The 17,660-nt window shown below is 46.7% G+C and overlaps 1 protein-coding gene across 2 annotated transcripts in view; it reads right to left on the bottom strand.

The window, feature by feature from the left end:
- The window catches only part of ACSF3 (acyl-CoA synthetase family member 3), a 108,926-nt gene that overhangs the window by 43,439 nt on the left and 47,827 nt on the right, over positions 1-17,660 (bottom strand). For both annotated transcript variants that reach the window (XM_048816495.2, XM_048816496.1), the window contains exon 7: positions 1,654-1,780. In XM_048816495.2, the coding sequence (XP_048672452.1) occupies positions 1,654-1,780 (127 nt within the window). The remainder of the gene's footprint in view (positions 1-1,653; positions 1,781-17,660) is intronic.

Here is a 17,660-nt window from a genome sequence, read left to right as displayed (position 1 = left end):
CTTTGGGACCGGGCTATTTTCTTACTGTACCTACATTCAGAGTGCAGCTCCGTGGCACCAGGAATGCAGAGCTTTGGCTGTGCACATTCTGAGTTTATTCAAGGAAAAATCACTTCTTTTCTGTTCAGGAATTGTCAGCAGCTTCTCATTTTCTTGAATTTGTTACTGCACGTTAGTCGCCAACAGTTCTGGGAAATAATGCCTGATTGGGAGACTGGGCATGAGTGTTTGAAATTCAACCTGTGCTGGTTTGGGCTGAACCTAGACATTACATGGTTTTGTTCATCAGATTGCTGCTATCAGAGCCTGTTTTAGAGCAGGGGTTTCTGTTTCCTGCTCAGAAATAGTATACCATCATGGCAGGAATGGGACCTGCAAGCAAACTGTATTGGTGCCATTGGAGACACTAACTTGGTATCCAGAACAAAATGAATAGTAGACCTGGGTCTGGAACAGTTTTCCCGTCCAGTGAACACTGTTGAGATTTCAACATTTTTTCCTGTCCCAAATCAGGGAAAAAAGTCAAAATCTCAACAATTCTCATGAGCCAAAAATCCAAAACAAAAACCAAAAAATCATTTTGGGTCAATGAAAACGTTTTGTTTCAATTTTGACCAGTTTAAAAACTAATTATTTTTCTATAATTAGTTTAAATTTCCAAATAAAATGTTGTGAACTAGAAAACTGGAATTTGTTTCGAAAACATCAAACCAAAACATTTCCACAATTCCAGATTTTTCTGAGTTTTGAATTTTCTGACACTGACCTTTCCCACGGCATTTTAAAGAGTTCACTGAAAAATTCGTGACCATGTCCTGCAGTCCTTATTACAGCATTTCCTGCATCTTCTTTGTTCTTCATTCTACAATCCATTGTTTTAAATACTCAGCCAGGTTTGCCATTGCTGATTATGTTGTAATTATGAAGGGCCCAACCCCACTGAAGTCAATGGAAGTTTTGCCACCATTTTCAATGGAAGTAGGATCAGTCCCCTATGAACAGTGCTAAGTAATTACTGTTTTTCAGGTTTCAATTCAATCGATGTATACATATTTATCAGCTTCTCAGGTTTGCAAGCATACAGACTAATTTCAGAGGAACAGCCGTGTTAGTCTGTATTCGCAAAAAGAAAAGGAGTACTTGTGGCACCTTAGAGACTAACCAATTTATTTGAGCATGAGCTTTCACGAAAGCTCATGCTCAAATAAATTGGTTAGTCTCTAAGGTGCCACAAGTACTCCTTTTCTTTTTGCATACAGACTAAAACTCTCTCTGTTGCTTAGGGGTGGGGCGTATTGACTGGTACGGGAATAGCGAAACTGAAGAGCCTATCTAGACAAGCTTCTATTTCTGAAGACAATCACAATCTGGGAGAGCCTGCCCACACCCAGACAACCAAGGACTCAGCCACATACTCCAAAAATGGAGTGATATGCCCACCCACCCACCACATTCTTCCTACAGCTGGGCACTGTGGCTGTGCCTTGCTTCCAGCCAGATGGGAGAGGGAGAAAAGATCTGCAGGGTGCCCCCTACTGAAACTGGTGTTGGCACTGTTCCATGAACCGGCCAGCAGGAAGACCCCTGTGGAACAAACCGACTTCCCCTCCCCTCCTGCTGTTCATGCACACCCCAGTGGGACCAGCACAGTACCTGTTTTGAACCAGCCGTCAGGTGTGAAAGCTTCTTTTGTTTCTTCAGGTCTATTCCAGTATTCTCGAAATACTGTAGGCCCCTTAACGAAAAGCTCCCCTTCTTTGCCATCTAAGCCGGGGGTCACCTAGAGCAAATGAAGAACAAATGCATTCTCCAAAGCAGTGACAAATATTCATACATCAATAGCGATAGCCACCTCAGATTTCCACCCCTAAGCTACAGCTTCCTCAGTGACAAGGCTCAGAGAGGCAGGGAGTGCCTTTGGAACTCCCTTTGATTGTGAGCCATGATGTTCTCAGTCCATCTGCTGTATCTCTTGCTTTAACTGAGAAGCAGAGAGAGGACAAAGTTCTAAGCTTAGTAAACACCTTCTAGCTCAGACGGGATTGATGTTTATGCATAGTTATTGATACACATGAATTGTCATACTGAAAACCCTCATCTAGCTAGTTTGGTACCCGAACCCTGACAGCAACCAATGGGAGCTTCTTCCAGAGACAGGGAGACACCTCCTTAATGCATCTGGCCAATTGTGAAACAACATCTCAGCAGGGAAATGACTTCCTGATGGAGATGACCGTACTTCTGATGCAGAAAGGCTGATGACCTTTGCATTTTTTACCATACCTAGATTTATATATTCAAGGGCCATATGGGACCACTGGGACCACCTAGTTTAAAGCAATTATTATTCTGTTCAGATCTTTTTCTGTTTTTTACTCGTTAAATTATTTGCCTCAATAACATGCTGCAGCAGCCAGTTTCATGGGCTATTTATGCTGTAAACCGAATTCAAAAATGGGTTTCCTCTTAGGTGTTTTACTTTTGCTACTCAGAAAGCCCAGGCCCCTGCTCTTCCCGCAGCAATACGGCTGAGTTGCCTGCATCACACAGGTGCCACATGTCTGAGAAGGGATAAGAATTTATGACCCTAACTCCTCACCACTAGTCCCACATTCCCTTCCTCTAACCTGAACAAAGAGCGTCTGACATGGATTAACTGTCTGCTCCACTACTGTGATGATTTCTAGGTTCAGAGACGTGACTGGAAGATGGATACCCTGTTCTGCTCTGACATACAGAGCTACATGGAAACATAAATACAGGAGGGATGAACAGTTACTTCAGGAGGTGGCAAACTTTATTCACAGTTCTCAGACTTTGTAAATTAAAATGCCAAATCTAAAGGTAATCCTCTCTCCTGGAAGAGAGGTTCGTATATATCTATTATAGATTTGTTCTCCTTAACCGTCCCCCAAGGAGGAAACGTGCTTAACACACATTCAGTAGTAGGATTCTTTCCCTGTTGGAGACTATTTGTATCTCTCTGGGCCAGCTGAGCTTGGCCCTCAATTCTCCAGCGGAGAGCAAGCTCTCTTGGCTTGACAAGCATTTTTCCTGCGATGCCTCTCACCTAGCATTACGGGCAGTCTCCTACACCATGCCATCAGTCGTGCCTTCTAACTTCTTGTGACCTGTGTTCATACATTTCCTTTTATCTAATGGTGCATCTGAAATGCCTGGCCCAGCCTTCCTTGCTGCGGGAGCCAGTCACAGAAGCAGTGCAGCAGCGTGAATGGTTTCTCTGGGACATAATTTGAGGAGCCCTTCGAGTGTGAGCATGACAGCTTCTCCCTGTCAGTGTGCTGCACAGCTGATCCATGTCTGCAGAGAAGTCTGTGCATTGAGTATGAATGTGGGGAGGGAGGTTCCTTGGCAAGAAGAAAAGGCTCTTGCTGCTTGTGTCACATTTCCTGCAAGGGCAGGTGTCATGCATTGCTCTCGAGCTACCCTTTCCGATGCCTCCAAGATCACCACGAGTGTGCACTGCAAAGACTCACACCCAACCTTCCGGAGTTGGCAAGGCAGTTCCTGTCTAGTATGGAGCCTTTGATGGGGGGAAATAAAGATGACAAGAGAAGATAGCCTGAGTTGGCCATTAGAGAGCTGTTGCCAACCAGTCTGTGTGTCTAGCAGTGACAGCAGCCAGCTTAGCTGGGATAATTTTGTGGGTTGGTGGATGGCTCAGCCTTTGAAATGACAGCTGCAGAGGACACCAGACACCAGCTGGGCCACTTGGCACTTCCAGCAACCTGTTGCCTGGCATGGGAAAAAAGCGAACTCCTGCCCTCCTGGGGAAGGCAGCAGAACCTTCTCTTTCGACCTGTCACGGGACGCTTGGCCGCGTCCTCCAAAAGACTGTAACCCTGGTATAATTAAGGTAACACCAGATCCAGAGAAATATATTCCAGGAGCACCCTGCAAAATACACCGTTGGATATGTCAGGTCAGAGCTGCTGACCGACTTGTGCGCTGGGAGAAAATAAAGCAAGACCAAAACCTAAGCTTTTCTGGTAAACGGCCAGGGGGGTCTTCACTTACTCAACCCTAGCCTGGATTGCCAGAGACAAAAAGGCATTACCGTCTGACAGCTGCTTGGTGAACGAGCTGATGGGTTTCATTTTAGTATCCACAGCACCAGCACCTCTATCACCATCGGCACAACTCTGTATCCAATTTCTTCAGAAAGGCCAGGAATGGAAACTGTACTCCACCACACTCCATTGGGGTCCCGCCAGGTCAGGTGTGAAGCACAATATTGGATGAGGGAAGGTAGCATGGGGGAAGCTTGCACTGCTGCCTGCTGTGTGGATAATTAAAAGACTTCACTTTGCAGAGCTCTCAGTGTGACACCTTTCATTTTTGTGAAATGGGACATGAGAAAATGAAACCCGATGTATTCGAGAGAGTGGCAGGTGTCCTTCCAGCTTCTCTAGAATGCAAAGGCTACAGAGACACCTCAGCATTCTTCAAACCCGCATCAGCAAGTTCTGAAGCTACGACTGTAAAATGATGATCCCATGAATCTGAAGAATCACAGGAAGTTCGCCAGACAAGACGGGACACTGGTCTGAGCCAGAATGGTAACGCAGCTGTCCCTAAAACGTATATAGCTCTATAACTGGGAGGATGCAGATGCATAAGAGACAACAAGTGCAGTGACAGAGGTTGTCGTGGGCTCTGCTCATATACAGCCTAATCCTGAGGATCCTCATCATGAACAGCCATAAAGGAAGTTTTTCAAATCACTTAGGTACTGTAGCTCTTGCAACACAGACAAGATACTGAAGTCAGTTCTCACGGGTGGGGCTGCTCTGATGCACCGAGGGCCCTGCCTCGCAGTGACTCCGTGGCTGCGGCTCCAAAAGGTGTGCTCCACAAACAGCGTTGGAGCTTTCTGGGCATTGTGCCCAAAGAAATAAAATACAGTCTGAAACCCGCAGCGTGCCAGGCTTAGCACCTCCACAAAACTGTCAAATGGTAACAAAGGTTTTCCACTTCAAAACACCAGAAAGACCTTTTCTTAACCACCTTTGGTAACTCATTTCCCTGGGAAAGCCCAGCTTAGAGGCCATGTGCAGTTTTCCAAGAAGGGCTCTCTTCACTCCATTTTCCTACTGGTAAAGTTGTGGCATCAGACGACAAAGCAAGTTGTTCAAAGTGATTCAGTGACTCAGCCCAGAGTAGAGCTCTTTTCACTTCAGTCACAGGCTCTAACCATTGGATAACACAGCTTCTTACAAATGATGCCAAAGAAGCATCACTTTGGCTTTAAAAATAATCATTTCTCAGCACACGTGCTCCAGTAAAACCAGTGTGAGTTTCAACTGGATCTAAGCACTTGAAGCTACATCTCAGCTAAAAATCTAAAAGACAGAATATATATTATCCCCCATGTACATGCATTTAATTAATGGTCTGAGCCCCTGAACTCAAGTCCTTCATCTGAAAGGTTGCCCCTCAGTTCCAGAAAGGTGGATACAGGAGACATTGAGAATGACTTTTGAACTCACTAGTAGCTGCATTTGGTTATTCTGCAGCTCCTACTTGATTTGATGTTTTCTTTTCTTAGATGTTGAAACAAAGATTGATGTAAATCAGGCAACAGCAACCTCTTTAGGCACAACCCGTCCAGCACTCTACAAAGAATAAGCTGTGCTGCATTGCAGTGCAGGAATGTGCCCGGGCTTTTTCACCTGTCCTTATAAAAGGTCTTTGCAGAACACTTGCCATGTCCCTAAAGGAAGGGAGGGCATGTATCTTTAGCTGCATGGGTGAAGAATCCAGCGTGGTATTTACCTGCACGCTGCTCCTCCTTGCATGAATCAAACCTTGAACAAGCTCCAAATTTCTTGTCATATCAACTCAAACTCTGGCAGAGGCTCAAGCCACATCTTATCTAGAGCAGAGCTCCTTGGCAGCAGGCACCTCCCTGTTGTGTAATTTAATGATGTTATGGCTGGCTTGCAAACAGTAAAACAGAAAGGCCGTGACGTTATCTTAATAGGATTTTGCTTGCTGAACTCGGAATGTCACTGGCACTGCTCCCCAGTGTCCAAAGAGGATGCAAACCACTTGAGTGCCGGCAGCTCATGTTGCTGGAAAACAGCATAAATTAAAATTCAGGGTTCAAAGCACTTATCAGTTACAATTGCTCACCTTCCACACAGGCTCAAATCACAGGCACACACCAAGCCGAACACTCTGCTACATGTTTCAAATTCCGGGCTTTCACCGCAGCATCATACAGCTAGCTAGCTAGCTCCTCACTCTGTCAAATCTCAAAGGTATCCTTTGTTGATACACTGGATCTAAGTTACACGCAGCTGCTGAAAGCATCAGATTGCTAATTGCATAGATATCCTATTCTCCAAGTGCCATATTTTAATGCACGTTTCAACTGCTTTGTATTCTAGCAACTTTAACATTCAGACAGCGTGCTCTAGAAGGCTGGCGTTTGATAGTTTTCCACTGTAAACCGGATTCAGCAAATTGAACTGGACCCGCCGACGCACTAGATAAGATTACATTTTCCACACATGAAAATAAAAGGTTGTAATAAATCCTCTGACAGAATAAATCAGGGTGATTATAAAATGCGTATTTTCAATGCTTCCATTTTACCTCTTCATTAGCCGGAAGCAACAGCGGCTTGTAAATAGGTGGGAGTTCCTACTTGACAAGTAGCCCTTTGATTTGCTCAGAGTGGCCATTTGTTTTCCTGCAAATCCTGATGCATGCTGCCCCTCTCTGTAGGGAGCCACCGGAGAGGAGTTTATAGTGGACGTTAATGGAGGCAGACCTTTCATCAGAGGTAGCCTTGCACTATGGAGCAAAGGGGCATTGCACAGTACCAACACAAAGACAAGCTTTTCACACAAAGCGCAAAAGTTGAACGTGTGTTTCAGTGCAGTCCCGCTGACGCCCTCCAGCCACCCCTCACCAAGGGTCTACTGGCACCCTTTTTCCAAACGAGCGCCGGATGCCGGATGCATACGGCCCACAGTCCTCAGGCGGGGAAGTCCTGTTTGATAGGCCTCGTAAAATCTTCTCACGGGGAAAGGCCAGCTCCAAGAGATCTTGTGAGGCCTGTGACAGCAGCAATCCCCTCCGGAACCCTTTACGATGGCCAGAGGCAGTAGGTATGCATGTGTTACACCTGGGTGGGGGGGAAGGAGGAGGGGTGAGCAGTGGAGGGGGATGGGAGGGGTGAGAGGAAAGCTTCTTTCTACTTCCAAAGCTTGAAGCGCTTCACATCTAGAACATTTTAGGCATTCCACATGGATAAAGAATCTGCCTCCCCTGTCCTTCTTGGTGCCCCTAGTCTCCTGTCCTTTCTCCTCTGCCTCTCTTCCACACCACCTGCTTCTTCTCTATGTGCCCAGTGCCATGGATCTCCCTTCACACCCTACCGTGCACCCGCTGCTGCAGCCCTCAAACCAAAACCACTGAGCTTACACCATGTGCACTCCCATCTCCTCCTCCTCCCAGTTCATGTCACCCTGGTTTCCTACCCTCCTCTCCATGCCGCTCCATACATACCATCCCCCGCCCCTCTACCTCTCAGCATCAACCCCCTGGTTTCCTCATCCAGGACGCTGCACCTCCGGCTCGGCACTTCCCGGATTCAGTCGCACGTCAGTTTGTCTTCACCAGCATTGCTGCATATGTTTGTGAGGTGAGCTCTGTGTAAGTGTGGTCTGGGCTGTAGCTGCAGGTCCCTCGAAAATTTCTTGTAGCAATACAGTCCTATGTAAGTGAGATGGTCAACATCCTACTTCCTCCTTGCTTCCTGGCCTAGCTCACTGATCTCAAAATATTCAGGCCTCAAACACAACATAAACATGTTTCGCTCACGGACACAGACTTTAATGAAAGCATGATGGGACCAGTGTTCAAGCGGATGCTTCTCATTAACAACAGACCACAGTGGGAACATCTTACACAGACGAGAGACTTCCCCACCCACAGGAAAAAAATCACTGCAACCAGCATTACCATCTCTATAGTGCACTGCACTGAATCAGTTCTGGACTTTCCTTTTCTTTCACTGGAAATTGAGTATTTCACTAGATAAGAAGTAATTATAGACAAGTTCCTCTATCATTACAGTGTGATGAGTGTCACGCAACACAGAGTGCTACCAAATAGTGACCTTGAAGAGAAACCTGAGTTACGAGAGAATCTGCCTATGCTAATTAGGACCTGCAGAGATTCAAACTCAGACACTGTGCACAGAAGGCAACATCATCTCAGCACACAGTAACTGAAGACAGTGATAATGCCGATGTTTTCTAGTGGGACATATGTCATAAATGTACCAGCTGTGCCCTCCACGATCACTGACAGAACATGAAAAAAAGCAGCAAGATCATTTAAATTTGAAAAAAATGATTCTTAACAATATATTCCCATTTCCACAATCAGTATTATAATGTGCTGGCTAACCGGGCTTGGGGTGTTTCCTCACATTACATTTGTAAGTAAATTATTTTGAACCAAGTAATCATTAAGCAATCCTACCTTTTTTTAAGTGTCTAATAAGGAGACAAAAACTAGGACATGTGCTATAGGCAACAGTCATTTTACTAACACTCTCACAACTAATAATTTTTTTAAAACATTAGACCACGGGGGAAAAAACTATTTGTAACAGAGCAAAAAATTTAACTCAGACCCTTTGTACATACTGTACATGGTATGGCTGTACAATACTGGCTACAGAGCGGTCTCTATGCACTGTATCACACAGAAAACTAATTAACCATATGCCATGGCAGAAAAGAGCTGCATTTGGCCCATAATACCACCCAGAGGAGCTATAAGAAGTCTTCAGTACTGGGAGCTCACTAGCCAACGGCTGCTTCTATTTCCGTGGCCGCTTCTGCACGCTCAGCTCGATTTCTACACCTGCAGAGCAATGTTTGCCCCTAAGGCATAGTTTTAGAGCTTGACATTTTATTTCAATGACTTTCTCCCTGTCACCCACCTCCTCTTGCCACACCCACAGCAAAGCTCCCGACAGCAGGCAGAGTTTATGCAAAGCCTCATTTACCATGTTGCTCCACACTTCAATCCTTTCCGAAGAGCTTCCATACATTCGGCGCCTCTGCAGACATTCTCCAACCCCTCGAAAGGGCATTATCTAATCTGAAGATTCCCAGAGTCAAGGGTGACTGCAGAGCAGCGTGCTACTAATACATTAAACCCTTACTGTAACCCCTAGCTACCACCTAATGACCCCTCCCCAGCCTAGCTATACAGACAGCCCAACGTAAGCCCAGACCAAGGAGGTACTAGCCTCCTGTTTCCCTTCGCACAGATAGCCAGCTCGATGAATCTTCATTCCCAGCATCTACTGGATGGCCGAAGGAGTGGAAAGCCAACCTCACCCTGTGCAAGGGGCAGGCTGAACCCATGAGCTCTGCCTGAAAATGCCATCTGTAGAAAGAGAGGACGGAGTGCATGGCACTTTCAATCACCAGCCTCTCGCCGAGGGTGCCAGCTGTGGTTTTGGGATGCAGGCTCCTGCCCTCTACAAAGGGGTCTGAGACCATTAACTCATTTGCAGAAACCAGCTACCAGACAGCACCTTTTAATCACTATCTACCTGGGCCAGATTTCAGCTAATGTCCTAGCGGTAAAAGGTTCGCTAGCATATTACCAGTCTCCTAGGCAATCAGGTTTCACAGATACATTCATAATTAAACATTCCCCATTAAGTTCCATGTTTTGTGCATGCATTATCTTTTCTGTGAGCATTGAGTCCTGCAGCATCCTGCAGAATGCAAGCAGGAGGCAATTTAGACACAGTACAATTTTCTTCTTGCTGGAGGAAGGCAGATTTCTGCTCCTTAGGGAGAGAACATAGAGCAAAAAACCCCAAAGCCCAGACTAATCTACAAAGCCACATTTCACATCTGTTTTTGCCATGTTAACTCTTCGTAAAAGGACTGGGAATAACACAATCAATTTATTTTTCATCTTGGAAGGTTATAAATTTAAAAGCAAAGGGGCAAAAGCAAGACTGACTTGCAACATTTTCACTTAAAAACGAACCCTGTACTTACAGCAATTGCTACTATGTTTGAAACACAAAAGCAAATGTATGTTTTCCAGTGATACTGATCTTTAAAAGTTACTGCACTGATTCACACCAGATGATCTCGCAAGAACCACAGTAAACAACCAAGACGGAGAAAGGTCAATCATCTTTGCAATTACGTTATGGACAAAAAACTTCTTGATCTACATTAACACCATAACTGAGAAGTGTAACATTATTCCAGAAATGCCAACAGCTCCATAGTGCTGTCTTGCTTGTTCGCAGTCTTCAGAAAATAATAAATGAGGCGAGATGTCAGCACATCTTTCCGCTTCCCGCGCACTGTTCATTAGAGAGATATTTCTGAGGTGCACTTCCAATGCCTGTTTTGATTCTGTGCTGGGGGCAGGCAGCCAGTCTCTCTGAGACCCAGGCAGAGAATCAATTAACATCCTGCCACTGTTTGCTTTTCAGAAGCCTTACTGAGAAGTTTAGGTGGACAGAAAGGATATGCTGCAGGTGGTGGCCCCACAGGTCAATGTGTAAACCGACCTCTGCAATCTGAGCTATATGTCACAAGCGTGAGTTTGACAAGTCTCATCCCAGCCCACCTTCAAGAATGCACAGCTCAGGTCATGTTCCACCCACTTCCAGACCCCAGCCTCAATGCCCGCTCAGCTCCCTTCCTCATTCTTGAGGATTTTTTCCTCGTCTACCAACCAGAATGCCGTCCTGATCCCAATTCACCAAGTCACCATCTGGTCCTCGCTCAAATCCATCCCAAGGACTCTCTTTCTCCTGCCTTGCTCACAGGAAGTTAAATGCAAGCACTTCAAGTTACTTCTTCTTGCACTAACTGTCTGCCTACCCAAGCCAGTGCTAACAGCCCCTCCCTTTCACTCGCACTAAATTCACTTACAACGCTGACGAGAGAAACTTTAAACAAGCAAATCTGCAGTCTGATTTTTCTGAATGGGTCTCAGATCACAAGGGATGAGAATTGTTTGAGAGCTGCATTAACCCCTCAGTGGCCTCGAGCATTACCCCCTAACTCCAGCAAGGATCAATCTGTGATCCAAGAATCTCTTACTGCCAACTGGCAAGGGGGTGCAGAGGGGTTACAGGGCTCTCTTGGGTTTGGCAAGTACACTTTACTGCACCATAGAGCACCACATGAGGTCTCAAATAGAAGCTGGTGTCACACCAGCCATCAATATCATTGCAAAACGCCAAGTACGTTTTGCAATGATAGGAGGTTGTGCAAGAAATTCCGTACCTACACTGAAAATCCTGTTCTTAAAGTCTGTGTCTAGAGACTAGTCACCAGCAGCGATGAAAAACAGGTTCTCTCTCAGACAGGAAATGTTTATGTTGTAGCACAAGGGGACTCCTGCAGGGTCTGAAAAATGGCTGGGAATCGTTGGAGAGATGCATTGAAAGCTCAGTGACATAGAGCGTAACCCCCATAACACCAGCAAGGACCAATGTGCTCTGGGATATCCTCACACCGCACAATGCTGATTGTGCTAGCAGGGAATTTCAGGGATACAGTAAATAATCTGAGCCAAGGCCCATGTTCTACAGGTCATTCCTCCTTAACAGAATAAAGGACAACTACAGCAAGTGGAGTTTCTTACACATTTCCTCCCTCTTTCCAGACTTCTAACTCCTGTCCCATAACCAAACTTCGTTCTCTTGCTCCACCAACCAGTGAGCCGGGGACTAGCTCCCACTCTAGTTGACTCCCAGCCTGTCTTTTGCACCCCAATAGCAGAGGGGACGTCCAGCCTAGTGCAACAGCCACATGCAACACATCACAAACGATGCCCAGCAAACAATATTCTTTAAAAATGCCTAAAGATCTCCGAACAGTGATGGGTTTGCAGCTCCCACTGGCTTTCATTATCAGAAATACCGTGCAAGCGGCAGGCTGGGAAGGTGTTTCAGTTAAAAAACATTACCTCAAAGAACGCTATCCACACAAAAAGAAAAGGCGGACTTGTGGCACCTTAGAGACTAACAAATGTATTTGAGCATGAGCTTTCGTGAGCTACAGCTCACTTCATCGGATGCATTCAGTGGAAAATACAGTGGGGAGATTTATATACACAGAGAACATGAAACAATGGGTGTTACCATACACACTGTTGGTACCATACACGGCTGCTACTCTGAAACCTGTAAGGAGAGTGATCAGGTAAGGTGAGCTATTACCAGCAGGAGAGCGGGGGGAGGAACAACCTTTTGTAGTGATAATCAAGGTGGGCCATTTCCAGCAGTTGACAAGAATGTCTGAGGAACAGCTGGGGGTGGGGGTGGGGGTGGGAATAAACATGGGGAAATAGTTTTACTTTGTGTAATGACCCATCCACTCCCAATCTTTATTCAAGCCTAAGTTAAATTGTATCCAGTTTGCAAATTAATTCCAATTCAGCAGTCTCTCCTTGGAGTCTGTTTTTGAAGATTTTTTCTTGAAGAATTGCAATTGGTTAGTCTCTAAGGTGCCATAAGTCCTCCTTTTCTTTTTGCGAATACAGACTAACACAGCTGCTACTCTGAAACCTGTCACTTTTAGGTCTGTAATCGAGTGACCAAAGAGACTGAAGTGTTCTCCGACTGGTTTTTGAATGTTATAATTCTTGACGTCTGATTTGTGTCCATTTATTCTTTTACGTAGAGACTGTCCAGTTTGGCCAATGTACATGGCAGAGGGGCACTGCTGGCACATATCACATTGGTAGATATGCAGGTGAACGAGCCTCTGATAGTGTGGCTGATGTGATTAGTCCCTATGATGGTGTCCCCTGAATAGATATGTGGACACAGTTGGCAACGGGCTTTGTTGCAAGGATAGGTTCCTGGGTTAGTGTTTTTGTTGTGTGGTGTGTGGTTGCTGGTGAGTATTTGCTTCAAGTTTGGGGGCTGTCTGTAAGCGAGGACTGGTCTGTCTCACAAGATCTGTGAGAGTGATGGGCCGTCCTTCAGGATAGGTTGTAGATCCTTGATGATGCGTTGGAGAGGTTTTAGTTGGGGGCTGAAGGTGATGGCTAGTGGCGTTCTGTTATTTTCTTTGTTGGGCCTGTCCTGTAGCAGGTAACTTCTGGGTACTCTTCTGGCTCTGTCAATCTGCTTCTTCACTTCAGCAGGTGGGTACAGTAGTTGTAAGAACGCTTGATAGAGATCTTGTAGGTGTTTGTCTCTGTCTGAGGGGTTGGAGCAAATGTGATTGTATCGTAGAGCTTGGCTGTAGACAATGGATCGTGTGGTGCGGTCTGGATGAAAGCTGGAGGCATGTAGGTAGGCATAGCGGTCAGTAGGTTTCCAGTATAGTATGTGACCATCGCTTATTAGCACTGTAGTGTCCAGGAAGTGGATCTCTTGTGTGGACTGGTCCAGGCTGAGGTTGATGGTGGGATGGAAATTGTTGAAATCATGGTAGAATTCCTTAAGGGCTTCTTTTCCTTGGGTCCAGATGATGAAGATGTCATCAATGTTGCACGAGTAGGAGCATTAGGGAACGAGAGCTGAGGAAGCATTGTTCTAAGTCAGCCATAAAAATGTTGGCATGCTGTGGGGCCATAAGGTTACCCATAGCAGTGCCACTGATTTGAAGGTATACATTGTCCCCAAATGTGAAATAGTTATGGGTGAGGACAAAGTCACAAAGTTCAGCCACCAGGTTTGCCGTGACATTATCAGGGACACTGTTCCTGATGGCTTGTAGTCCACCTTTGTGTGGAATGTTGGTGTAGAGGGCTTCTGCATCCATAGTGGCCAGGATGGTGTTTTCAGGAAGATCACCGATGGATTGTAGTTTCCTCAGGAAGTCAGTGGTGTCTCGAAGATAGCTGGGAGTGCTGGTAGCGTAGGGCCTAAGGAGGGAGTCTACATAGCCAGACAATCCTGCTGTCAGGGTGCCAATGCCTGAGATGATGGGGCATCCAGGATTTCCAGGTTTATGGATCTTGGGTAGCAGACAGAATACCCCAGGTCGGGGTTCCAGGGGTGTGTCTGTGCGGATTTGTTCTTGTGCTTTTTCAGGGAGTTTCTTGAGCAAATGCTGTAGTTTCTTTTGGTAACCTTCAATGGGATCAGAGAGTAATGGCTTGTAGAAAGTGGTGTTGGAGAGCCGCCTAGCAACCTCTTGTTCATATTCCGACCTATTCATGATGACAACAGCACCTCCTTTGTCAGCCTTTTTGATTATGATGTCAGAGTTTCTGAGGCTGTGGATGGCAGTGTATTCTGCACGGCTGAGGTTATGGGGCTAGTGATGCTCCTTTTCCACAATTTCAGCCCGTGCACATCGGCGGAAGCACTCTATGTAGAAGTCCCGTCTGTTGTTTCGACTTTCAGGAGGAGTCCACCTAGAATCCTTCTTTTTGTAGTCTTGGTAGGAAGGTCTCTGTGAGTTAGTATGTTGTTCAGAGGTGTGTTGGAAATATTCCTTGAGTTGGAGACGTCGAAAATAGGATTTTAGGTCACCACAGAACCGTATCATGTTCGTGGGGGTGGAGGGGCAGAAGGAGAGGCCCCAAGATAGGACAGATTCTTCTGCTGGGATAAGAGTATAGATGCATAGATTAAATACTCACCAGCAACCACACAACAAAAACACTAACCCAGGAACCTATCCTTGCAACAAAGCCCGTTGCCAACTGTGTCCACATATCTATTCAGGGGACACCATCATAGGGACTAATCACATCGGCCACACTATCAGAGGCTCGTTCACCTGCACATCTACCAATGTGATATGTGCCATCATGTGCCAGCGGTGCCCCTCTGCCATGTACATTGGCCAAACTGGACAGTCTCTACATAAAAGAATAAATGGACACAAATCAGACGTCAAGAATTATAACATTCAAAAACCAGTCGGAGAACACTTCAATCTCTTTGGTCACTTGATTACAGACCTAAAAGTGGCAATTCTTCAACAAAAAACCTTCAAAAACAGAATCCAGCGAACGACTGCTGAATTGGAATTAATTTGCAAACTGGATACAATTAACTTAGGCTTGAATAAAGACTGGGAGTGGATGGGTCATTACACAAAGTAAAACTATTTCCCCATGTTTATTCCCACCCCCCACCGTTCCTCAGACGTTCTTGTCAACTACTGGAAATGGTCCACCTTGATAATCACTACAAAAGGTTCCCCCTTCCCCCCCCCCCCGCTCTCCTGCTGGTAATAGCTCACCTTACCTGGTCACTCTTGTTACAGTGTGTATGGTAACACCCATTGTTTCATGTTCTCTGTGTATATAAATCTCCCCACTGTATTTTCCACTGCATGGATCCGATGAAGTGAGCTGTAGCTCACGAAAACTTATGCTCAAATAAATTTGTTAGTCTCTAAGGTGCCACAAGTCCTCCTTTTCTTTTTGCGGATACAGACTAACACGGCTGCTACTCTGAAAACTATCCACACAGGTGCTTGCAAGCTTACAAACCTACTGCATCTTAATAGAGCTGCTACTGGGAGTTTTGCAACTCTGCCCAATTGCAGCTGAGCAGACGAATGCAGGATCTCCCCGCATGGAGATCATGTACATTCTTCTTTCTAGTGTAAAGGAGCCTTGCAAGCTGCCATCATCACAGGACCATCTTTCCCAGAAAGAGGCTTCTCTTCTTTCCACCCACCCATGAAATCACTCCCTCACGGGAAGAGGCCTCTGCTTTCAACCTGCAGCATGACGTGTCCATCTACACAGGAAAAGACTGCTCCCCCCTTTCACCCACAGCAAGAGACCCCCATGCTTCAAGGAACAGACTGGTGTCCTTTGCTGAAACATACAGAAAATGGCTGTCCCCTCCAAACTATAACTCATCCCCATACGGAAAAGTTTGGCCTCCCCTTCTATCCATAACAGGGAACTCCCTAGAGAAGGAAAAATACATTTCCCCCATTCTCAGTAAGTGCAATGTTTAATAAAAGAAAAGCACTGCACATATGTCGAAAATGTGTCCCAGGGCAGCTAGAAAGGAGAACAAACTGGCCAGCTTTCAGGATAGTAAAATATATGGCCTGACAATATCTTCTCCCCAGATGGGATGGCAACTCCCCTCTGTCTTAAAGTATAAACAGCCAATTTTATTTTTAACATTCATTTAGAAAAACGGTTTATGGCTTTGTAAACTGAGGCCCCTTAAAGAAATCAGCAATCTCAGAGGGCTTGTCTTCCCTCTTGAATGTGTGTAGCACTAGACATCCTGGGCATGCTGGAGAGGACAGGGGGTCTTTTAAAGCGCTGTTACCCTTTGTACAGTGACCGGACAATTGCGGGCATTGCGCGGCTCCAGGTGTGATTTCCACTCAATGATTCCTGACCAAAGCTGCGCAGTTTAGAAGTGTAAAAATGTTGTTTCTAGTGGTCAGTGCAGCAAACTCTCCCAGAGACCCTTCCATTACACACCTCAACACCAGGAATCTGGAATCTGCATTCAGAATGTAATTTACACTGTTGTGGAAATCAGGAGAGACCCCAGCTCCCTCTCCCAGAGCTGGGTTGGATCTGCAGGGCTAGCTGGAGAGAGAAGGAGCAAGAACTTATTTTTGTCAGAAAAGGCAAGAGATGCGACTGACCATACCAACAGAGCAGAGCCAGACACTATTCTCCCATGGGCCACGTAAACACCTGGAGAGACAGACAGAACCAATCATGCAAAGTAACTTTTCTGACCATACTCTTATCGGAGGCTCAATACTGCAAGGTGCTGAGCACCATCACCTGGACTGGCATTAAGGGTGCTCAGGCTCTCAGTGTCTTACAGGATTGGGTCCTTGATGGGCAGCCCTGCAAGGAAGCCTGCCTGTACTCTTCACAGGTGAGCTCTTCATAGGGGGTGTCATATACCTTGGTAACCAAGCAGCTCTTCCCCTGACTCCGTGAAGATCTTAGATCAGGGGTGGGCACACTTTTTGGCCCCAGGGCCACATCTGGGTGAGGAAACTGCATGCAGGGCTGTGAATGTAGAGTTGGGGTGCATGAGGGAGTGCAGGGTGCAGAAGGGGGTGTGGTGTGCAGCCGGGGGCTCAGGGAAGGGGGTTGGGGTGAAGGAGGGAGTGTGGAGTGCGGCAGGGGGCTCAGGGCAGGAGGTTGGGGTGCAGCCGGGGGCTCAGGGCAGGGGGTTGGGGTGGCACCGGCGTGCAGCGGGGCTAAGACAGGCTCCCTGCCTGCCCTGGCCCTGCGCTGCTCCCGGAAGCGGCCGGCACCACATCCCTGAGGCCCCTGGAGGGAGGGGGGGGCAGAGGGGTCCGTGCGCTGCCCTCCCCTGCGAGTACCTCCCCCAAAGCTCCCATTGGCCGCAGTTCCCCATTCCCGGCCAATGGGAGCTGCGGGGGGCAGTGCCTGGAGGGGAGGGCAGCGCACGGAGCCCTCTGCCTCCCCCCTCCCCCATGGGGCCACAGGGACGTGGTGCTGGCCGCTTCCAGCCGGATCCAAAGCCCAGCTCTGTTTTAGATCAATACAAACAAGAGACACACCTCTTGTACACGCTGACATAGTGAAGGCAGAGGGGGCAGCTCCTGATGATGGGATGTGTTACCTGGTGTCTGGCAAGGACCCACAACCCTGCAGCTCCTCTTCTGTGCCTATATGTAGGTGTAGGCAGC

Source organism: Caretta caretta, chromosome 12 (assembly GCF_965140235.1).
Source record: "Caretta caretta isolate rCarCar2 chromosome 12, rCarCar1.hap1, whole genome shotgun sequence".
NCBI classification, from domain to species: domain Eukaryota; kingdom Metazoa; phylum Chordata; order Testudines; family Cheloniidae; genus Caretta; species Caretta caretta.
Note: the sequence above shows the minus strand (reverse complement) of the source record. Positions and strands in the feature narration are given on the sequence as shown.